General features: G+C 42.9%; 1 protein-coding gene across 3 annotated transcripts in view; it reads right to left on the minus strand.

Annotated features, from left to right (window-relative positions):
* The window catches only part of agrn (agrin), a 228,782-nt gene that overhangs the window by 142,036 nt on the left and 66,817 nt on the right, over positions 1 to 19,929 (minus strand). For all 3 annotated transcript variants that reach the window (XM_043676122.1, XM_043676123.1, XM_043676121.1), the window contains exons 4-6: positions 13,957 to 14,181; positions 10,318 to 10,542; positions 7,785 to 7,991 (exon numbers count right to left, since the gene is read on the minus strand). In XM_043676122.1, the coding sequence (XP_043532057.1) occupies positions 7,785 to 7,991; positions 10,318 to 10,542; positions 13,957 to 14,181 (657 nt within the window). The remainder of the gene's footprint in view (positions 1 to 7,784; positions 7,992 to 10,317; positions 10,543 to 13,956; positions 14,182 to 19,929) is intronic.

Raw genomic sequence — 19,929 nt, forward strand, 5'->3', positions numbered from 1 at the left:
GATTGGGCCACTTGGAATGGATTGAGCCAATGGGGATTGGGTGAAATGAAGGAGTTGGGCAGGACCTGAACCACTGAGCTCTGAGGTTTTGTTTTATTTGCTTGTTGACCATGGGTGTCACTGGCTGACCAGCATTTATTAGGTAAAAACAATGACTGCAGATGCTGGAAACCAGAGTCCAGATTAGAGTGGTGCTGGAAAAGCACAGCAGTTCAGACAGCATCCAAGGAGCAGTAAAATCGACGTTTCGGGCAAAAGCCCTTCGTCAGGAATCCTGACCAGCATTTATTGCCCATCCCTAGCTGCCCTTGAGAAGGTGGTGGTGTTGAGCTGCTCTCCTGTATAGAACAGAATCCCTGCACAGTGTGGAAACAGACAATTCAGGCCAACAAGTCCACTCCGACCCTCCGAAGAGCATCCCACACATCCTCTATCCTAACCCTATAACTCTGCACTTTCCATTGTTAAATGCACCTAACCTACACATCCCTGAACACGATGGGTAATTTAGCATGGCCAATCCACCTAACTCGCAAATCTTTGGACTTCCCGATGCAGTCCACGTGCTATGGGTAGACCCAAAATTCCCTTAGCAAGGGAGTTCCAGGACTTTGATCCAGTGACAGTGAAGGAATGGCAATATATTTCCAAGTCAGGATGGTGAGTGGTTTGGAGGTGATCTTGGAGGTGGTGGTGTTCCCATGTATCTGTTGCCCTTGTCCTTCTAGATGGAAGTGGTTGTGAGTTTAGAGGGGGCTGTCTAAGGCTGTATGGTAAAGTTCAGCAGTGCATCTTGTAATACTGCCAGATCTGCTGAGTTTCTCCAGCACTTTGTTCTTCAGCCAGATCTGCAACAACACCACCAGTTTTATTTTAACAATAAGAATGGTTTTCTAATGCAGCTGCTCTTGATACATATTTCCATGTCCCGACAGCCATCTCCCCAATTGGATGGTCAGCACGGGGGAGCATCAACAGAGACATCTGTGCCTCAGACCAACTAAGAAATGTGACTGAGAGCCAATCCCTTTTGCAATCCCGTGAGTGAGCCTCATTATGGATACAGCCAGTGACATCCACACACTTGTGGTGGTTACAACTCAATGAACCATAGAACGGTTACTGTGTAGTATGTGCCTCCATTCATACAACTCAACTAGTCCCACTCACCTGCCTTTCCCTGTAGCCCTACAGAGTTCTTCCTCTTCAGATTATTATACAATTCCCTCCTGAAAACTATGGCTGAATCTATCTTGGCCATACTTCAAGACAGTGAAATCCCAGATCCTAACCACCCACTGGATGTAAAAGGGTTCTTCCTCAGGCTGTCTATGGTGTTTTTGTCAGTTGACCTTAAATCAGTCTCCCCTCGATTGTCGATGTTTCCGCCAATGGGAAAAGTCTTTATCCACTCCCTCCTGATCCCTAATGATTTTGAACCCTCTACAAAAATCCTCCTTTACAGCCTTCTCTTGTCCAAGAGGAATACCACGGCTTCTCTGATCTGACCAGGTACTTGAAGACCCTCAAATGGAGCCATTCTTGGAAACCTTGGAAACTTCTCAAATCAAAGACACATTTGTTGAATTAAAACAAAAATGCATACTTCAACTTTTAAAAAAATCCTTGAAAACAGTGTGGTTTTGGCAGGTGTCTAAACCCGTTCCCTTTTAGCTGTCTATCTGACACCTAATGAGCAGTTAACTCCACATTAACTCTGCTCATTAACTCTGCGTGCACAGTTGTGATGGTTTCAAAATACCCGTAGATTTCCTGCCGATTAGCTGGGACAGAGATTTTTCTCTTCCCTGGCAGTGGCTGGTGAGAGTGAATATTTGAACAGGTTGCTTGTGAGAGTGGAGGATAGGGAAGTGAAGGAAGAGGAAGGACATTACAGATCAAGCTACATGCACATGAAAACTAATGGACAGAGCACTACAACATGAATGAGCAAATTACACTGAATTATATTACTCATGAACGTGGCAACAAATGCAGACTTCTGGTTTATTAATAAATAGGCCAAGACTTTTGAACCAGTTAATGCCTTAGTAACAAGTGACTAAAAGGATTTCACACAAAAGCATGCATGCTTGCATGTCTTAACTAATGATCCCCAAGATTCTGCGAATGCTAATTCTTGACAATACATTTCATGACAAATGTCAGATAGAGTAATTAAACCAAAAATGAGTAAACTTACTACTAATTGCAGAGTGCAATTTAAACAGAAGAGTTTTTTTTCACAGACATTGTATTGTTTTCTCACGTCTGAAATTGACAAATGATGGTCATAATGGGTTAAATTATTCCTCGTGCTTTCATTATTTTGGATCTTGGGAAGAATTAATAAAGACCCAAGGAAAGCTGTGGCAAGACAGACCTAGACATTCAATCGAAGTAATGTTCAGTTTAGTTTTCAGTGCAAATACCAACAATTGCCCAGTAGATAAATGACATAATGAGGATTGATTGATGAACCTAACACATTTTAAATGCAAACAAAGAGGCAACATTTGCTCCAGTTAAATATTAAGCAGCCGCCACTGACTATAGGTCAGTAATTGCTTTAACTTAGAACAATCGATGCACAGACATTACAATATGAAAAGGAGTTTGTCAAGACATTTCAGGAGGGAGCTAGCAGTCTGTCTAATGAACATTTCTAATCTGATTTACGTCAATCTGTCTCGGAGATGTATTTTTTTTTAACACCCTTTATGCAAACTTGCATAACATGCACATAAGACAGCTTGTGATCAGCACGCCGGGCAACTGGCTAACTATTACATGCACCGTTTAAGAAGCTATGATTCATGAAGACAAGGGTGGTCCATGCACACGTGAAAGTGGTAGAGACAGAAAAACACACACACACCCACATTCAGCAGCTTTGAGTCTATATGTATTAAAAAGAAAAATTTTTCAGAATGGCCAATTTCCTTCAGAAATTGGTTTATTCGCTATTTGGAACATGAGATTCAATAATTATTTGATGCTGAGCATGAATTACTCTGGTCTGACAATATACTGTTTATCTGATATTATCTGCTGCTTAAAGGTTTTAACCACATCTCTATCACCTCAAGACTCAGTGCCTCCAGGGTTGCCGGCTACTGCATGTCTAAATAAGGTGCTGCAGCCTGTGTCCTAACTCACATCCAGTTCCATTCAACCCGCTCCTGTCCTATAAAATCATATAGTCATAGAGTCAATGAGCATAGAAATAGACCCTTCAGTCCAACTCATCCATGCCAACCAGATATCCTAAATTAATCTACTCCCATTTGCCAGCACTTGGCCCATATCCCTCTAAATCTTTCCTATTCATATACCCATCCAGATGCCTTTTAAATGTTGTAACTGTACCAGCCTCCATCACTTCCTCTGGCAGCTCATTTGTTACACGTACAGCCCTCTGCATGTTGCCCCTTCTAAATCTTTCCGCTCTCACCCTAAACCTATTTGGAAGAAGGCCATTCTGTCCATCAATTCTATTCTGCAATTAAATGAGATCATGACAGTCTGATAGTCCTCAGCTCCACTTTACTGGCTTTCCCCCTTGACTCTTGATTCCCTTATTGGTTAAAAAATGTTTCCACCTTAGCTTTGAATATGCTTAACAACCCAACCTCCATGGTAAAGGATACCACAGATTCACTACACACAGAAAGAAGAAAGACCTCCTCATCTCTGTCTTAAATGGGTGACTCTTTATTCTGAGGTTATGGCCCCAGTCCTAAACTAACCCACAAGAAATAATAATATCTCTGCATCTATGCTGTCAAGTCCCCTAAAAATCTTTTGTGTTTCACCCAGGCCAAACCTTGACGATGAAATTCACATTAAAGCAAGCAAATTCCTCATAGCCTCACCCCTCTCCATTTCTGTAAACACTTCCAGCCCCGTGGCTAAATGAGTTCTCTGTGCTCCTCAGATTCTGTCCTCTTGTACAGCCTTGATTTTCATCACCTCATCATTGGTGGGTATTCCTTCAGCTGTCTGTGCTCCAAGCTCTGGGACTCTCTCCACAAACCTCTCTACCTCTTTATTTCTCTACGTTGTCTGAAAAAAATCAACCTGTTTGACCAAACCTTAGGTCACAGCTCTTTGTCTGGCTCAGTGTCAGTTTTACAAAGTTAAAGGCGTTATACGAATGTAACTCAATTTGAATGTTTTCAGTCAAAGGATGTCTGTATAGAGGGAGGAATACCAGGTGTGCTAATTGCAAAGAAAAATAGTTTTGTTTTGACAATATACCCCATTGAGGAAGGGAGCCTGGTTGTAACGAGAACCTACTTCTGGCTATCAAAGGGAGTTGATATAATACAGGTTGAGCAACTGGACTGACAACTGTACCCATCAATGTTACAGCACCTCTGCTCGTCTGGTATCAGCATGTTTTACAACCCTATGTTCATTGAGCTATTACATTGATTACAGCGGTTCAAGAAGGCAACTCACCACCATCCTCCCATGGGAATCAGTAATGGGGAATAAATGCTGGCCCAGCTAGTGACACCCAAACCTTAGATTAGATTAGATTAGATTACTTAGTGTGGAAACAGGCCCTTCGGCCCAACAAGTCCACACCGCCCCGCCGAAGCGCAACCCACCCATACCCCTACATTTACCCCTTACCTAACACTGCGGGCAATTTAGCATGGCCAATTCACCTTACCTGCACATCTTTGGACTGTGGGAGGAAACCGGAGCACCCGGAGGAAACCCACGCAGACACGGGGAGAACGTGCAAACTCCGCACAGTCAGTCACCTGAAGCGGGAATTGAACCCGGGTCTCTGGCGCTGTGAGGTAGCAGTGCTAACCACTGTGCCACCGTGCTTCCCACCTTATGAAAAAAGAAAATAAAACCTATACCAACAACGTGCTGGTGGCATTTTCACAGGGGCTTCCTAATCAGCCATCAGCCACTGGCGGAAATTCCCAGGAAATTATGAGAGAAGAAGAAATTTTAATGAAAAACACTGCAGACCTGTTTAAACCAAAAATAATTATAATAAACTCTAGTTAAAGAGGAGGATAGATAGAGAGACTCTAACAGTAAATCTGTTTTTCCATTTAGTTGTGTATCTCAGTGGAAGATTAGGTCTTAAAAGAAAAAAAATATTAAAAGCTGCTGTATGAAAATGAAGGAATTAATTATATACTTGTAAATAATTCTTCCTTTTTCAGTTGTGTGTTAGAAAACTCAGATTGAAAGCTTGTCTACTTCATTGCCTCATCATTTCAAATTCAAAATGAACCCTTCCCTTTTTATCTCGAGAGGGGTTCTGCCTTCACAACAATTTACCCCCCCACCCACCATTCCAGAAGTTACAATTTTTACAGGGGGCACGATCAGTCCCATAGCAGTCTCCGTGAACTCATCCAAATGTTATTTTTCTTTTGAGAGTTCAATGGCATCTGACTGTTTGGATGCAAAAAGGCAGCTTAGCCCAATCTTTGCAAATGTACAAACAATAATGTGGTGTCACTGGATAGCAACAAGCAGCAGGAACTCTGGCTGTTATTTCCTCTTGCCTTGCCATTCATACTAGACACAAACACAAAACACTGCCGTTGCTCTTACTAGCTGGGATCTGCTAACTCCATTCAGCCAGCAGGTCAAAACCAAGGTCTTATTTGGCTCAATACCACAATGAGAATGTGTCTTCATCTAAACTGCCGATTGGCGGGGGAGGGGAGCCAAAATGTTAGGGTTTTAAATGATACCGAAATAAAATGCAAATCAAAAACCTATTTGCTTTTAAAATCCCATCCCAGCAGTTCTTATTTGTAAGACAGAAAGAAATGCATTTGTCGCATTTGGCATCAGTGGAATTTCATGACAAACTGGTGGGGAACAATCTGCCTTCGAGGTGGACTTGGCATGGCTCCTTTCCTCTACCCACCAGAGTGCTCCAACTAATCCCCTGGATCGGCATGCAAGCCCAGACGAGGATAAGCTTAGAACTTGAGCTCTCCAATTAGGAAGAGGCTCTGTCTACAGGGGAGCGCGAATATTTGCTTGCCCAGTTTGATGCCAATCAAGTCCTCAGTTCATGACAGTGGGACTTCATCACCATCTGTCAAAATGCTGTGGCACAAATTTTGAGCGCAACATGACAAGCATAAGTAACAGTATCCAAATGAAAATAAATTCGTTAAAACATTTAATATTTGGACAAATTCATGAACCCAACCTCTTTAATCTATTTGTCACCAGCGCAGGCAAGTGAACTGCTTTTCGAAGGTCTTTCACAGATCAACTGTGACTTGCGTGAAGGTACACAATCGTTTCATCTCTTCTAAAATAATTGGCATAAAAGTGGGCATTGTCCTGGTTATGTTTTAAAACGCTATCCTTGGGTTGGAGGTGTTGCTGGCCAGGCCAACGGCTAGTGTCTGTCCCTAATTGCCTTTGAGAAGGAGGTGTGTAAACCACTTTCTTGAACCGCTGCAGTTGGGGGTTACAATACTCACACAATAATGCTAGGTTGGGATTCTAGGATTTTGACCCAGTGACAGTGAAGGAGCGATGTTGAGCATCTGAGTTAAGGATGGTGTGTGATTTAAAGGTGAGCAGGAAGGTGTTTATTTTCCCATGGCACTTGCTAACATTGTCAATCCAAGTGACCAAAGATGAACGTTGAGGACAAACAAAATGAGGTAACATTTTGGTTTGTATCTGGTAGAGATTGGAATCTGATGATGCATTTGTCTAATCAGGTGGCAAACATGGTATTGCAGAGAAAACCACACTCAGCTGTTATGAGCTTAGCTTATTTCCTTGTCAGTCAAGGCAACAAATACAAGTGTAACAGGCACATCTCCCCATTCGCATCCTCCACACCACACCCAGCCCCTGCAGCCTCTCTGACTTCATGCGACATGCCAACTTTCAGAGGGAAATACTTGGAAGCCAGGAGTTTATTTGAAACAATAGCACCGGTGAAGGGGCAAGCAATGCATTCTGAACAAGCAGAAGCCTCCAGCCTTACCAAAAGCTTTCTAGCTCCTCGTAAGCAGAAGACAAAAAATATTGAGTGCTTGGGGATGCATCGTTAGAAAGATCCCCAAACAAATTCACAGTCTCAGAAACAACAAAATTCAATAAAGACTTTGAGTTCCTTTTAAAAACTATCTTTTCTATATGTAAAACTCATGGGAGGGAAAGGGATTTGAAACTATCAACTCCATTTCATCCAAGTATATTTTTAATATGTTGAGAAAGTTGCATTCTTAAGAGCAAATTCTTCTGGGTCAGGAAAGACCTGACCTTTCCCCTCAGTTGACAACTTCTCCAGACCCTAGTCCAGCAGGATCATATTCAAGGTCCGAAGAGCCCTCACAGATAAGGTCAGAGGTCGAAATCGCAGGGTGCGCCGCTCCGACTCTGATTGGACAGTTCCCGAGACAAGACAAAAAGAGGTGATCATCGGTGAGACACTGCATACGAGAAAACACATTTGAAACAAAAGCACTTGAAAATGCAACAAGGGAAACATGGTGATGGGACGGTGGTCTGGCACTACCAAATGTAATGGGCACGTACAACAATGTGACATGATGGCAAATGGATTCAAAGGAGAAATGAGATAGCGTCGAACAGGAACTATATTGAAACATTAATCCTACTTCACTTCTGTCAAGTTCTGAAGGCAACATTTAGAATAAACGAGATGGAATTCTTTTTAAAATCACAATGGTGCAATACTTTTTACAGAGGCAACGGCAAAGTAATTAGATTGCTCAGCAAGGCGGGTCACCAATAGCACTTACCGCAAGGACCCTCATATTTGACTGGAATGCTGATCTTCTGCTGACACTCAGCTTGCTTACGCTCACAGTCATTGTTGTAGCTTTGATTGTCCTCTCCACACATGGGTCTGTAAGCTCCATCGCAAATGATGCGGTCACAGGAGCAACGGGTATTGCCCCTTCGATTGAGGCATACTGCGTTAAACTGACACTCTTCCTGGCACTTGTCTGTAATCAAAACAGTGGGATTTTAATCCCGAAACAAAACACCCTGCAGAGGAGACACACTTGAGACATCCAGACAGCTGAGCTTGGCAAACATCCTTCAATAACTATTTAACCAGCTGAAGGAACAATGGTAAATCTATATTTGGCACCTTTTAGGATGTCGTGTCCTGTTTTGAGTGGACACTGATATTTAAGAGATTCGGAATTGCACAAAAAACAATCACGAAGATATCGGGAATGAGAGGCTTTAGTCTCGGAGAGAGTCAAGGAAACTGAGCTTATTTCATCAAATCAAAGGTTAAGAGGGGATTTACGCAGGATTACATGGGATACATGGCACAGATACATATGATAATGTTGTACAAAATTCTCAAAATATTACGAACTGAAGTAGGAAATATAAGTTTTACTGGGTCAGGTGGTCTGTGAGTAAGATGACCATTGATTAAAGGGAGAACAAGATTACACCTGAGATTTTTTGGAATGTGGAATATGCCAACTGACACCAAAACAGTAGTAATAATCAAAATAAAATCTAAAAGGTATGGAAAATGGGTAAGAGATCGGACTAGATGACTAACTATAGACAATGATAGTTCTGAAGAAGGGCCACTGGACCCAAAATGTTAATAAAGATTTCTCTCCACAGATGCTGCCACACCTGCTGAAATTTTCCAGCAATTTCTGTTTCCAATTTCCAGCATTTGCACTTCATTTGCTTTTTTCATTTTGACTTCCACCTATGCCCTGATATTCCATGATTGTGTAAAGAGATTGAAATCTCAGAAACGGAGGGAGAACTGCTAAAATTCACCTCGTGCAGCATGAGGATTTCAGTCTGCAACACAATGCAGGCCATTGGTTACCAAAGATGCATTTCACAGAGAGATGGGGAGGGAAGGCTAGAGATCGCCTTGTTAGGTTGGTAAAGAGGCATTATGTGGACTCGCTATGTGCCTGATGTCAATAATGGTATTTCTTTACCTCAGAGTGTTCCAAAGTGCATCATGGCTAATATTTTAAAGTGCAATGGTTGTTCCAATGTAGAGAGACACAGCAGCCAACTTTCACTCAGAAAGATCCCGTAAACTTAAGAGATTAAAGACCAGATAATTTGCTTTCAATGATATTGGTTCAGGCATAAATATTGGTCAGGACAAAGGGAGAACTTCTTTTAGCTGTACTGTAAAGTCTTTTCCATTTACCTGAGGGGGCAAATGGCGTGTTTGAAAGTCTGGGCCTCGCACAGTGCAGCACTCCCTCAATACATCGCTGAAATGTCAGTTTAGGGAGGTGGGTAAGTCACTGAAGTTAAGATTTGAATGCATTATTTTCTAGCTCAGAAGCAAGAATATTTCCACTGAGCTAAGGGGAAAACTCACATAAACAGTGTATAATGTAAGATGGGTGGGTGCAGGGTGCGATGTGAAGGTCCAGGCTACGGTCTCACTAAATGGTTGCAGAGTCAGGTTTACAATGTAATGCCACTATCACCATCCCACCTCACGTCCCATAAAGACAGAAGATAGCGAGCTGAGATTAAAAAGATCCCATCTCTAGCAAAAACAATCCCTCTACCTGCCATTGTGTCACTGTTTTGGCAACCACTTTGTGACCCAGAGGGATCCTTAGTTTAAATCCCACTTCGCAAGATCATGGAATTGAATTGGGTGAATAATACCTAGACAGATCCAATAAGAAAAAAAAAATGTAAAAACCACAAGGATGCTAGAAATCTGAAGCAAAATCAGAAATTGCTGGAAAAGCTCAGCAGGTCTGACAGCATCTGTGGAGCGAAATCAGAGTTAACGTTTTGGTTCTAGTGACCCTTCCTCAGAACTTTAAGAGAAAGTTATTTTTTGTAAAAATGGTCAAAAAAAGTAATCCCTGATGTCAAGTGGGAAAAGTCTTAACTGGTCCATCCATGCTAGTCAAAGGAACTGTCAACTTTCATAGGTCTGGTCTACACAGGACCTCACTGTGCCATTGTCCCTGGATGCCTTCTAAAGCAGGTTAAGAAATCAGAGGGAGAACACACTGCTACATTCTTAGGGACAGGCAGTTAAAACAACTTCACCATCACCGGCCACATCCCCAGAACAGATTTTAAAACCTGACCTCATCTTGCACCAGAAAAGAGGCTAGTGAGAGAAAAAAGCTATTTGAGCTTTAAGGGGAAGTTACTTTCTGTAAAAAAAATAGTCAAAGATGTTAAAATTAGCAGCAGGTGTAGAGGCACTGGACCGTGCCCAGGACTGAACAGCTTAGAATTGTACAAAGTACATTTGGAAATGCAACCTAGGGGTTCCAACACATCACAGCTCACCTCTGCCCTGACAGGGTCCCGAGTGAACCTTCTGGAGGTTAATGCCTTTGATAGCTCCTATCCTTTCCATGGTGCACTTGCTTTCGTAGGTCTGCCCATCGTCTGCGCAGACTGCCTCGTAGTCTGGTGGGCAGCTCTCCGGGCTCAGGAGAACTTCGGCTGTGCGAGCTCTCGGATCTACTCGGCACGCATTATTCGGGCCATTCCAAGTGTCTTTGCATGGGTCTGTATGCAACAGAAGCAGCAGTTACAGAGCAGTCAGTAATACAGCATTATTTCCCTGTCTCTGCTGCTCCACACCTCAAACAGCAGATGGACTGAAGCTCCAGGAATCACAAACTATTCATCCAACAGCTACAAATACTACATAGAATTACAAAGAATGCACAGCACAGAAAGAGCCATGAAACGTATCAGTGATGGGATTAGGGTTAGGGTGCTAGAAGAGCCAAAGCAGCCCACACACTGCCTTTCAGTAGTTTTGCCCACTGAATGTGCAAATCAGAAGTTCAAAACTCAATTTCTGCAGTTTCCCATCGTTCTGTTTTGGCCAGAGAGGTGTGTGCTTAAATACCAGCAGTATACGAGAGTAATGAGCACCACTCTCTGATCACCATTGACAGATGGTTAGTCACGATCAGTCAAGTGGCTTTCTCAGCATCACCTTCATCTCTCTCTTCTTTATTCCTTACCATGGGCTCTGATACTCAGCATGAGAAATATTAAGGACTCTCCATTCATACTGGGTTTGGTAGTTGGATGAATGCTGGCTCTACCATAACCACTCATCTTGGACTAGTGACAGGGAAATAAGCCAGGACTCCAATTGATGCTGGCTCCTTCAGAACGTCACTCCAGTCGATATTCTTTACCTGATGTCCCAACAAGAAATAGTGATACACGTTCCTGGGACTTTGGGAGGACACCTTGTGGCACTGAGGATAGTATCCCTGTCTCTGAGGCAGAAGCTCCAGCTCCTCGTCGCACTCAATGACCCAGGAAGGTGTGTTTACATCATGCACCCAAGGAGCAGGAGAATCGACGTTTCGGGCATGAGCCTTCTTCAGGAATTGAATTCTTCAGGAATTTGGGCTCATGTCAGGAATTGAATTCTTCAGGAATTTGGGCTCATGCCTGAAACGTCGATTCTCCTGCTCCTTGGATGCTGCCTGACCTGCTGCGCTTTTCCAGCAACACATTTTCAGCTCTGATCTCCAGCATCTGCAGTCCTCACTTTCTCCTGTTTACATCATGGTCAAGCATATTGATTACTAACCTGTAAATCCTCTCCCTATCCTTTCAGCAGGCTGGAGCATTTCCAGGTTGACCTGGTGGAGTGGTTACTGAAAGATTCAAGAAACCTCGAGCTATGGAAAGCGATCTGGCAGGGGCTCTGCCTCAGGCATGAGAACAGAACACGATTCACTTTTTGAGTGACGTGTCAGTGCCTATGCTAACTAACTCCAACCTGCACACTCCGATACCCATTGGCAGGGCACCTCTCAAGTGTAGCGCTCTGGCCAACATTTCCCTTCTTTATCTCAGAATCACATTAGCAACTGGCCATTCAGCCCCTCAGGCCTGCTCTGTCACGTAGTTGGATCATCCCTGATTGGCACATCATTTCCAGCACCCCCCACCACCATGCGAAATCTCCGGATACCATAATGTCAAAATACTCGACCCATCTCAGGCCTGAAAGCTCCATCAGCCGCTGAGATCTGGTCTGTATAGTTCAGTGTTAAAGTGAATATTGAATTCAGACAGAGGACCACTGGGGAAATTGATGTGACAGGTTATGACTAAATATGCCCAGGAGAGAGCAGCAGCCAAAGTTGCAATTACCAGGGAGTTTACATCACATTTCTTTCTGGAAGGTGAGGGAGGAACATGCACAGACAGAGAATAGCTCTTTACCTTTAATATATCACTTCATGGTTTCGCTCCTTCTTGCTGAATAGTGCTGAGCAACAATTGGATGAAGTGTTGGTCTGACCCTTGTCTGTGCTGCTATGCCTGGCTTTGTGTTTACCTTATCCAGGTTGGGGGAGGTGGGGGTGGGGGTATATTGGAGAGACGTGGTCAGGCGGTGTGTGTGAATTAGCATGAGTGCTGATTCCGATTGATAAAAGAACAGGAAACAAGGGTAAATTTTGTTTGCCCTCACACGAAAGTCACTGAGGGCAGATAAATTGCAATTGTTGTCACCTCGGCTGAGATGAATGGACAGATGGGATGGTCACGGTCTGTACTCTAAGGCATCATGAAGTGCATTTGCCCATCAGGACGTCAGGCAGGAGTTTGGGGAAAGAAAATAAGCAGGTCACATAAATAATTGCAGGCCAGTTTCAGAGACCCACTGTCCAAATACCTGGCTATGAGGGCAGAGCTTTTAGTGGTGAGAGCATATTCAAGTGGATCTGAAGGAACATTCAATGGCTGCAGTGAAATCAAGGTCATCACAGCCATTATAGAATCATAGAGTCAAACTGACTCCCTGGGCCAACTTGTCCATGCCGACAAAACTAATCCCATTTGCCTGCATTTGGCCCATATCTCTCTAAGGAGAAAGTGAGGTCTGCAGATGCTGGAGATCAGAGCTGAAAATGTGTTGCTGGAAAAGCGCAGCAGGGCTTATGCCTGAAGAAGGGCTTATGCCCGAAACGTCGATTCTCCTGTTCCCTGGATGCTGCCTGACCTGCTGCGCTTTTCCAGCAACACATTTTCAGCCCATATCTCTCTAAACCTTTCTTATTCATGTACCTGTCCAAATGCCTTTTAAATATTTAATCTGTACCTGCATTTACCACTTCCTCTGGATGTTCATTCCACATATGAACCACCAGTGAAGAACAAATTTCAATATCATCACACCCTCATAATTCTAGAAACATAGAAACAGAAGTAAGCCACTCAGCCCTCGGAACCTGGTTCACCATTTATTGAGACCAAGTTGAACCGTATTTAACTCTATTCACACTCCATGGTTCTGCAACCTTTAACACCCTTACTGAACATAAAGAAATTTCAGTTCAAATCCTCTCAAATTCAAACCCACTCCACCATCAGTAATAACCTACCTGGTTTAGTCATGCCCTGAAGGGAAGGAAATCTGCTGTCCTTACCCAGTCTGACCTATATGTGACTCCAGACCTACAGCAATGTGGTTAGCTCTTAACTACCCCCTGGGCTATTAGGAATGAGCAATAAATGCTGGTCTGGCTTGTGCCCCCATCGCATGAATGAACTTTAAAAAAGTTGTGAACTGTCCAAATGACGCCCCCCAACAGCCTTTTGGAGATGACCGGTCAAATTTCCAACAACCTTTGTGTAAAGATAGGTTTCTTGACAGCACTCTGGAATGTTCTTTCATTTTAATGTGATGTCCCTTTCCTGTGGACTCTCCCGCCCAAGTGGAGCAGTTTCTCTCTATCTCCGCCACCAGATCCTTTAATCGTAATAGACTCCTCAATTAAATCGCCCATTGTCTTCCTGTACTCAAGGAAACACAGGACTGGTCTGCACAACCTCTCCTTTGGATTTAATATTTAATCCTACACCAGCATAGGCTCAGGAAGGTCTGATACTAGTGCTCCACTTTGGTAAGGTAGAACTTCCACTTTGCAGCTGCTCACTCACCGCAGGGTCCATCAGACTTCTTGTAGACATTCTTATGGTTGTCACAGGCGTGTTTATTGAGCTCGCACTCATTTCTGTAATCCTTGCCATCGCTGCCGCAGACCACATTCTCCTGCTCTCCGCTGCACATGGTGGGACAGACACATTTGGCGGACTGGCCATCGGACGACTGGATGCAGGTGCTGCCAAATCCGCAGGTTACCTCACTGCAGGGGTCCTTCGAGCCTGAGGGACAAGAAGAAGAAACAGGCAGCCTTTATAACACGTACAACAAAGCACCTCGCAGGGATCTGTGGATAGCCTCCAGCTGCACATGTAACACAGTTATATTGTGGTGCCAGGATTGCTGCAAGGTTATACAGAGGTGAAAGTGGAATTCAGACATTTATCTGGACGTTGAGACCTTCCTTTTACTCATCTGGAGTTTGGTGTTATGGCAAGTGCAAGATCAAGCTGAACAGTGTATCGTGAAACCAGGTTCTTATATTGCTCAGGAGTGTTTGTTGATCCCCAAGTCTTTATAAATGCACTTCCCGTAGCAGTCCCAGTTCACCCCCCAGCACACAGCTTCTACATATCTTCAGAGGGAACCTGACCCTTGCCGGGATTAAAGTCACAGTATGCCTGGGCTCTGCAGTTCAGCCAATTGTCTCTGAGTTCTAAGCAGCTGCAGCAACTGAGGCTCCCTGCTGGAAGCTTCCAATCAAAGAACCAGCCCCATTGTGTTTTCTGAAGAATCATTCTATTCCGGAGGTGTACTGCAACAAAACTGGACGCATAATTGGGAAGATTAATAAGCTAAAAATTAATTGATTAATAGATCTGTCGTTATGCCAGCTTGTATGGTCACACTTCAGCACCAACACACACCTGAGACAGTCCTTCCCATGCTATTTCAACAAAGTCAATCTCACAATAGACTCACTCGCTGCTTTCAATTGGTAAACACAGCAACTGGCTCAATATCACCCATTCCTGACCCAAAAATCACAATAGGCCAGTTAGCTTAACATCTGTCAGTGGGAAAATTTTAAAATCAATTAGAAAGGATATAATAATAGATCATTTAGAAATAGATAATATAATCAAACAGAGTCAGTATGGCTTTGTGAAGTGGTAATCATGTCTGACAAATTTACTTCGAGAAACTAACAAGAAGGATAGATAAGGGATAACCGGTTGGTGTAATATATTTGGATATCAAAGAGGTATTCACTGAGGTTTCACACATAAGGCTACTTAATAAGATAAGAGCCCATGGTGTTGGGGTAGTATACAAGCATGGTTAGAGGAATGGCTAACAAACAGAAGGCAGACCTTGGAATAATTAGCGCTTTTCACATTGGTAACCTATAATCAGTGGAGTACCACAAGGATCAGTGATGGGGTCACAATTATTCACAATTTGTCAAAGGGTTGGATGAAGAAAGTGAATGGGCTGGTGCCAAGTTTGCAGATGACACAAGAGGGAAGCCGAGTAACGAGGGAGACACAAATAATCTACAGTAGGATATAAGACAGGTTAAGTGAGTGGGCAAAAGCTTGTCAGATGGAATATAACATGGGGAAATGTGAGGTTATGCACTTTGGCCAAAAGAATAGAGAAACTGAATGGTATTTGAAATGCCTGCAAAAAGTTACAGCACCAAGAGTTTCGTGGGTCTTCATGCACAAAACAGCCAGCATGCAAGTTCAACAGGTAATAAGGAAGGCAAATAGGATGTTGGTCTTTATGAATGGAATATAAAAATAGAGAAATCTTGCTAAAACTATACAAGGTGCTAGTCAGATTACAGCTGGAATACCGTGAACAGTTTTGGGCCCCCAATACAAAAAAACGACATAATGGCATTGGAGGCAGTCCAGAGAAGATCACACAGTTGGGTTTGGGCATGGAGGGTTTTTCTTATGAGGAAAGTGTGGGCCTGTACTCACTGGAGTTGAGAAGAATGAGATGGGACCTCATTTAAACATACAAGGTTCTTAGGGGGGCTTGACAGGGCAGATGCAGGAAGATAGTTTCCCCTTGTGAGACAGCTATGGATCGAATGGCAAACCCTTAGAGTAAGGGGTCAGCCATTTAAGACAGAGATGAAGAAGACTTTTTTCTCTCAGAAGGCAGTGCATCTGTGGAATTTTTTGCTACAATGGGCTGGGTCATTAAGTGTATTTAAGGCCAAGATAAACAGGTTTTTGAAATCGCTAAAGGAATGAAGGGCTATGGGGAAAAATCAGGAAAACGGTGCTGAGGATTACCAGATCAACTGTGATACCACTGAATGGCACAGCAGACTCGATAGACCGAATAGCCTGCTTCTGTTCCTTTGCATAAGGATTATATGCTGCTTATTTGATTTTTGGAGCTGATATATCAGGGTTTACTCTCAATATTAATATCAAAGTGAGTCCTGAATCTTTTAGCAGATGTATTCAGAAGCACGAGCACCTTTCCTCTCATGGTGAATGGTAGAAGGTGCTGAAGGAAGTTGGCCTGAAAAATGCCACAAAAATATTTACCCCGGCTAAGGAACAGAGAACATGGGGTCATAATCTCAATAAAAGGGTTTCAACCATCCAGGAATGGAGATAAGGAAAAATTCCTGAGATGGGGAGAAATTCCTTCACACAGAATTAAAAAACTTTGGCATTCCCTACCCCAGAGAACTGTGGGTAAACAACAAATGAGTTAATTCACAATGAAGATCAAGAGTGTTTTGTGTACACAGGAAATTAAAGAATTTGGGGAGAGCACGGGAAGGTGCAGCTGAGGTAGAGGATTAACCATGATCTTGTTGAATGGCAGAGCATTCTGGAAGGGGTGAATAGCCTCCTCCAGATCCTATTTGTGACTTTCTCATGTTTATTTGCTACAGAACCCAAAGGCCAATCTGACAGCCTCAGTGGCTCCAACCCAGCAGAACTCTGGCAGTACATTGGACATACTGCTAAGATATTAAGGCTTTAAGAGTTGTATTTTGACCTGATTTTATTTATAGAGACAGGTTGAAACAGAGGTGACGAGTGGACTTTTCCAAGCCAATAAAGTAAACAGCGTATGAGGCCTTGGGTCTTTTTAAAAATTGGAACAATAGCAGCAGCCCGATTGGGTGGAGTCAGGCTTCCACAGAACTAGGATTTTAGTTTAACTTTCAGTAGCTTTTGGAGTTTGGAAGCTGATAAATACCTATCTCTGTTACAGCAAAATGCTAATGTTCTCTCCCTCTTTCTTTCAGAGTTTTCTCTTGATGTTCTTTCCTCCTGGACTAGAGAAATATTGCCTGTGAGACAATCAATTTTACTGAATTTGCCTTTGCCAAGGGTGCGTCTATGAGGTGTTACTATCTTAGAACAGTGAATTAGTGGTAGTTAACATATATATTATTCTGCTAAGTATTTTGATACACTTACAGTTAGGTTTTTTAAAAATCCTTATTTTGTCTGTATATTTTAACTGGATTGTATGAATGAAGTGTATTTCGCTTTAAGCCTGGAAGTTTGACGAATCCAAACGCATCCAAAATACAACGCCTTATGCTTGCCTTTTAAAATAAGAAACAGTCGGGGTCTAGGCTATCTTCATAAAATATTTTGAGGGGATTTGTTCTGGTTCATAATAACACAAGCGGCTCACTTTCAATAATTTACCATTGACCTTATACTGGTAACCTGGGATGGGCAATTAATTTCTGCAACGCTCCCTTTGTCAGTACTGACATTAGGTGAAAAATAATCAGCAGATATCCAGGATCAATTCTTGCATGGCTCACTTTCAAAGTAAGACAATGTGCATTCTGATGAACCCTCAGCGAGTGTTTCTTTACATTTGAGGTATTTTTGTGGTGATGGATAGGTCAACTAAATAAGTGTTGCCTGCCTGATCGGGGCTTTGTTCAGCACTGCACTGGAGTAACACCCTTCTCCCCACTGCAGCTGCCTTCTCTCTCGCTAATGGCTGCACAGTGGAAGTCACATCTATGGTGATCGCCAGGAGAATTTCAGCAATCAGAGGGTTAGTGAAAAAATATACTGATTTGTACGATCGTTTAATGTCACCAAGTGCAATTTTCCATTGATCCATTAATTACAGACAAAAATCAATATAGCTGATTGTTGCAGCCTTTCCACATTCAGCCTACTAGGTAAACAGCATGGGGAATAAAAGTCACAGCCTCTTGGGCAGGGACAGAGGGGTCATTGGGTAGTTGGACACTGAGGTCAAGCAAAGTTTCTACAGAAACTTCCAATCAATTGTCTAAGTTCAATTACAAGCTTAATAGCACCCCTTACTCTTCACTGGTAACACTGCAGCAGAGTGGAGGATGGGCAAATTAGCATGGTGCCCATGGCCTGTCATCTGCCCCTCCTCTCCCTCCGATTTGTAAACGTGCCTTCAGGCTGTGTTTGGGGGAGGGGGGAGAGGGGATGGGGTAGAGATTAAAATCCAGCCCGTTCTTCCCGGATCATCATCATCTCAGAATCTCAGTACCTTCAACACATGGACTGCCCTAGGTCATGAAGATGGCTCACCCCCATCTCCAGGGTAATTAGGGATGGGCAATCAATGTTGACCCCTCCTCCAGTGATGGCCATGACCTGAGAATGAATATTAATTTCAAAAGCAATAGTCTTATCTTGTCTCGAGGGATGGGGATATGCTGCTAATCAAAGTTTCAGTATTGACTTCCATGTGATATGGGTTTAATCCTTGCTCAGTAAACTGAGCGTTGCAGAGTAAAACTGTTTCCACTCTCCAAGGCCACACAACACAGCCCTGAAATTGCCTGGCACCTCACTTGGATTGGCATAAAAAGAGGAAAATGTCTCAATGATGAAGTCTGTTGTGAAGCTGGGGACAGAGAGAGTTCTGGCAGAGCCCCAACAATTGGCACCAGAAAATAACTGTTCTACTGTGCCAACAGCTCCTCACCACCATGGTCACGGGAACAAAATCAAGAGAGAAACAGACGTTCTTTGCTAGGGCAACTGCAACAGGCTGTAGGAATACATCTCCAGCAACAATCATCAAACATATTTGATTCCTCAGGTAAGCTGTATCTCCCTGCTCATTATCTAGTCAACCCTAAATATGAATGGGTCCATCCTAGTACTTTGTGTGCAGAGTCATTCCCAAGAGGTTCTGGTGTTTCTGTTACTCTGGGGGTCTGATTAATTATTATAAAAATGGCAAATTGCTAAATGATTTGTTTAGCCACCTTTGGCCTCACCTGCACTCTTCCTGTTTCCCCTTATGTATCAAACACCCAACACTGCAATGAAGCTTCCAAATCTTCAAAAGCGAAAAGATCTTGCCCTATGTCTTAGGGGTGAGATTGGTGCCAGATGAAATTTAGTATTAACCATCTTGAAGGGTCCTTCACTAGGTTTATTCCTGAACCAATATCATGATTAAAGACTGACTGGTCTATCTTTTGGAGAAGATGGAAATTTGACCACCTCTGCCACCAGAGGGGAATGCATGTCAGCAGGTGATCAGCGCAGATACATACCATCCAATTTATCGATATTTTTAACCAACCTGCTCAGGGATGTAACGACACATCTCTGGAGCAGGTGGGACCCGAACCCAGACCTCTAGGCCCAGAGGTAGGGACTGTACCACTGTACCAGATCAGCCCTGCAATCCAGTTTATGAACTGGGGGACGATAACGAAGGCAATCAACAGTGCAAATAATAAGAGAAACTCAAAATAAATGTAATCATAAAGAAAAAAAATGAAACGTAAATAAAATACATTTGCAAATGTAACAATGCCACTTGCAAAAAAAATGTTTTGTTCAGTGAGAATTAGAACATTCTCTTGCTTTCTAATGACCCTCCCAGCATGTTATATCTTCTCCTCATTGAAAACAAACGAAAAATTAGATAAAGGGGGATTTTCAAAATAATACACATTTAAGAGCACATCCTATTAAAATAACAAAATCTCTCGGTGTATAATTAAATGTAATTCA

This window comes from Chiloscyllium plagiosum, chromosome 34 (genome assembly GCF_004010195.1).
Source record: "Chiloscyllium plagiosum isolate BGI_BamShark_2017 chromosome 34, ASM401019v2, whole genome shotgun sequence".
NCBI classification, from domain to species: domain Eukaryota; kingdom Metazoa; phylum Chordata; class Chondrichthyes; order Orectolobiformes; family Hemiscylliidae; genus Chiloscyllium; species Chiloscyllium plagiosum.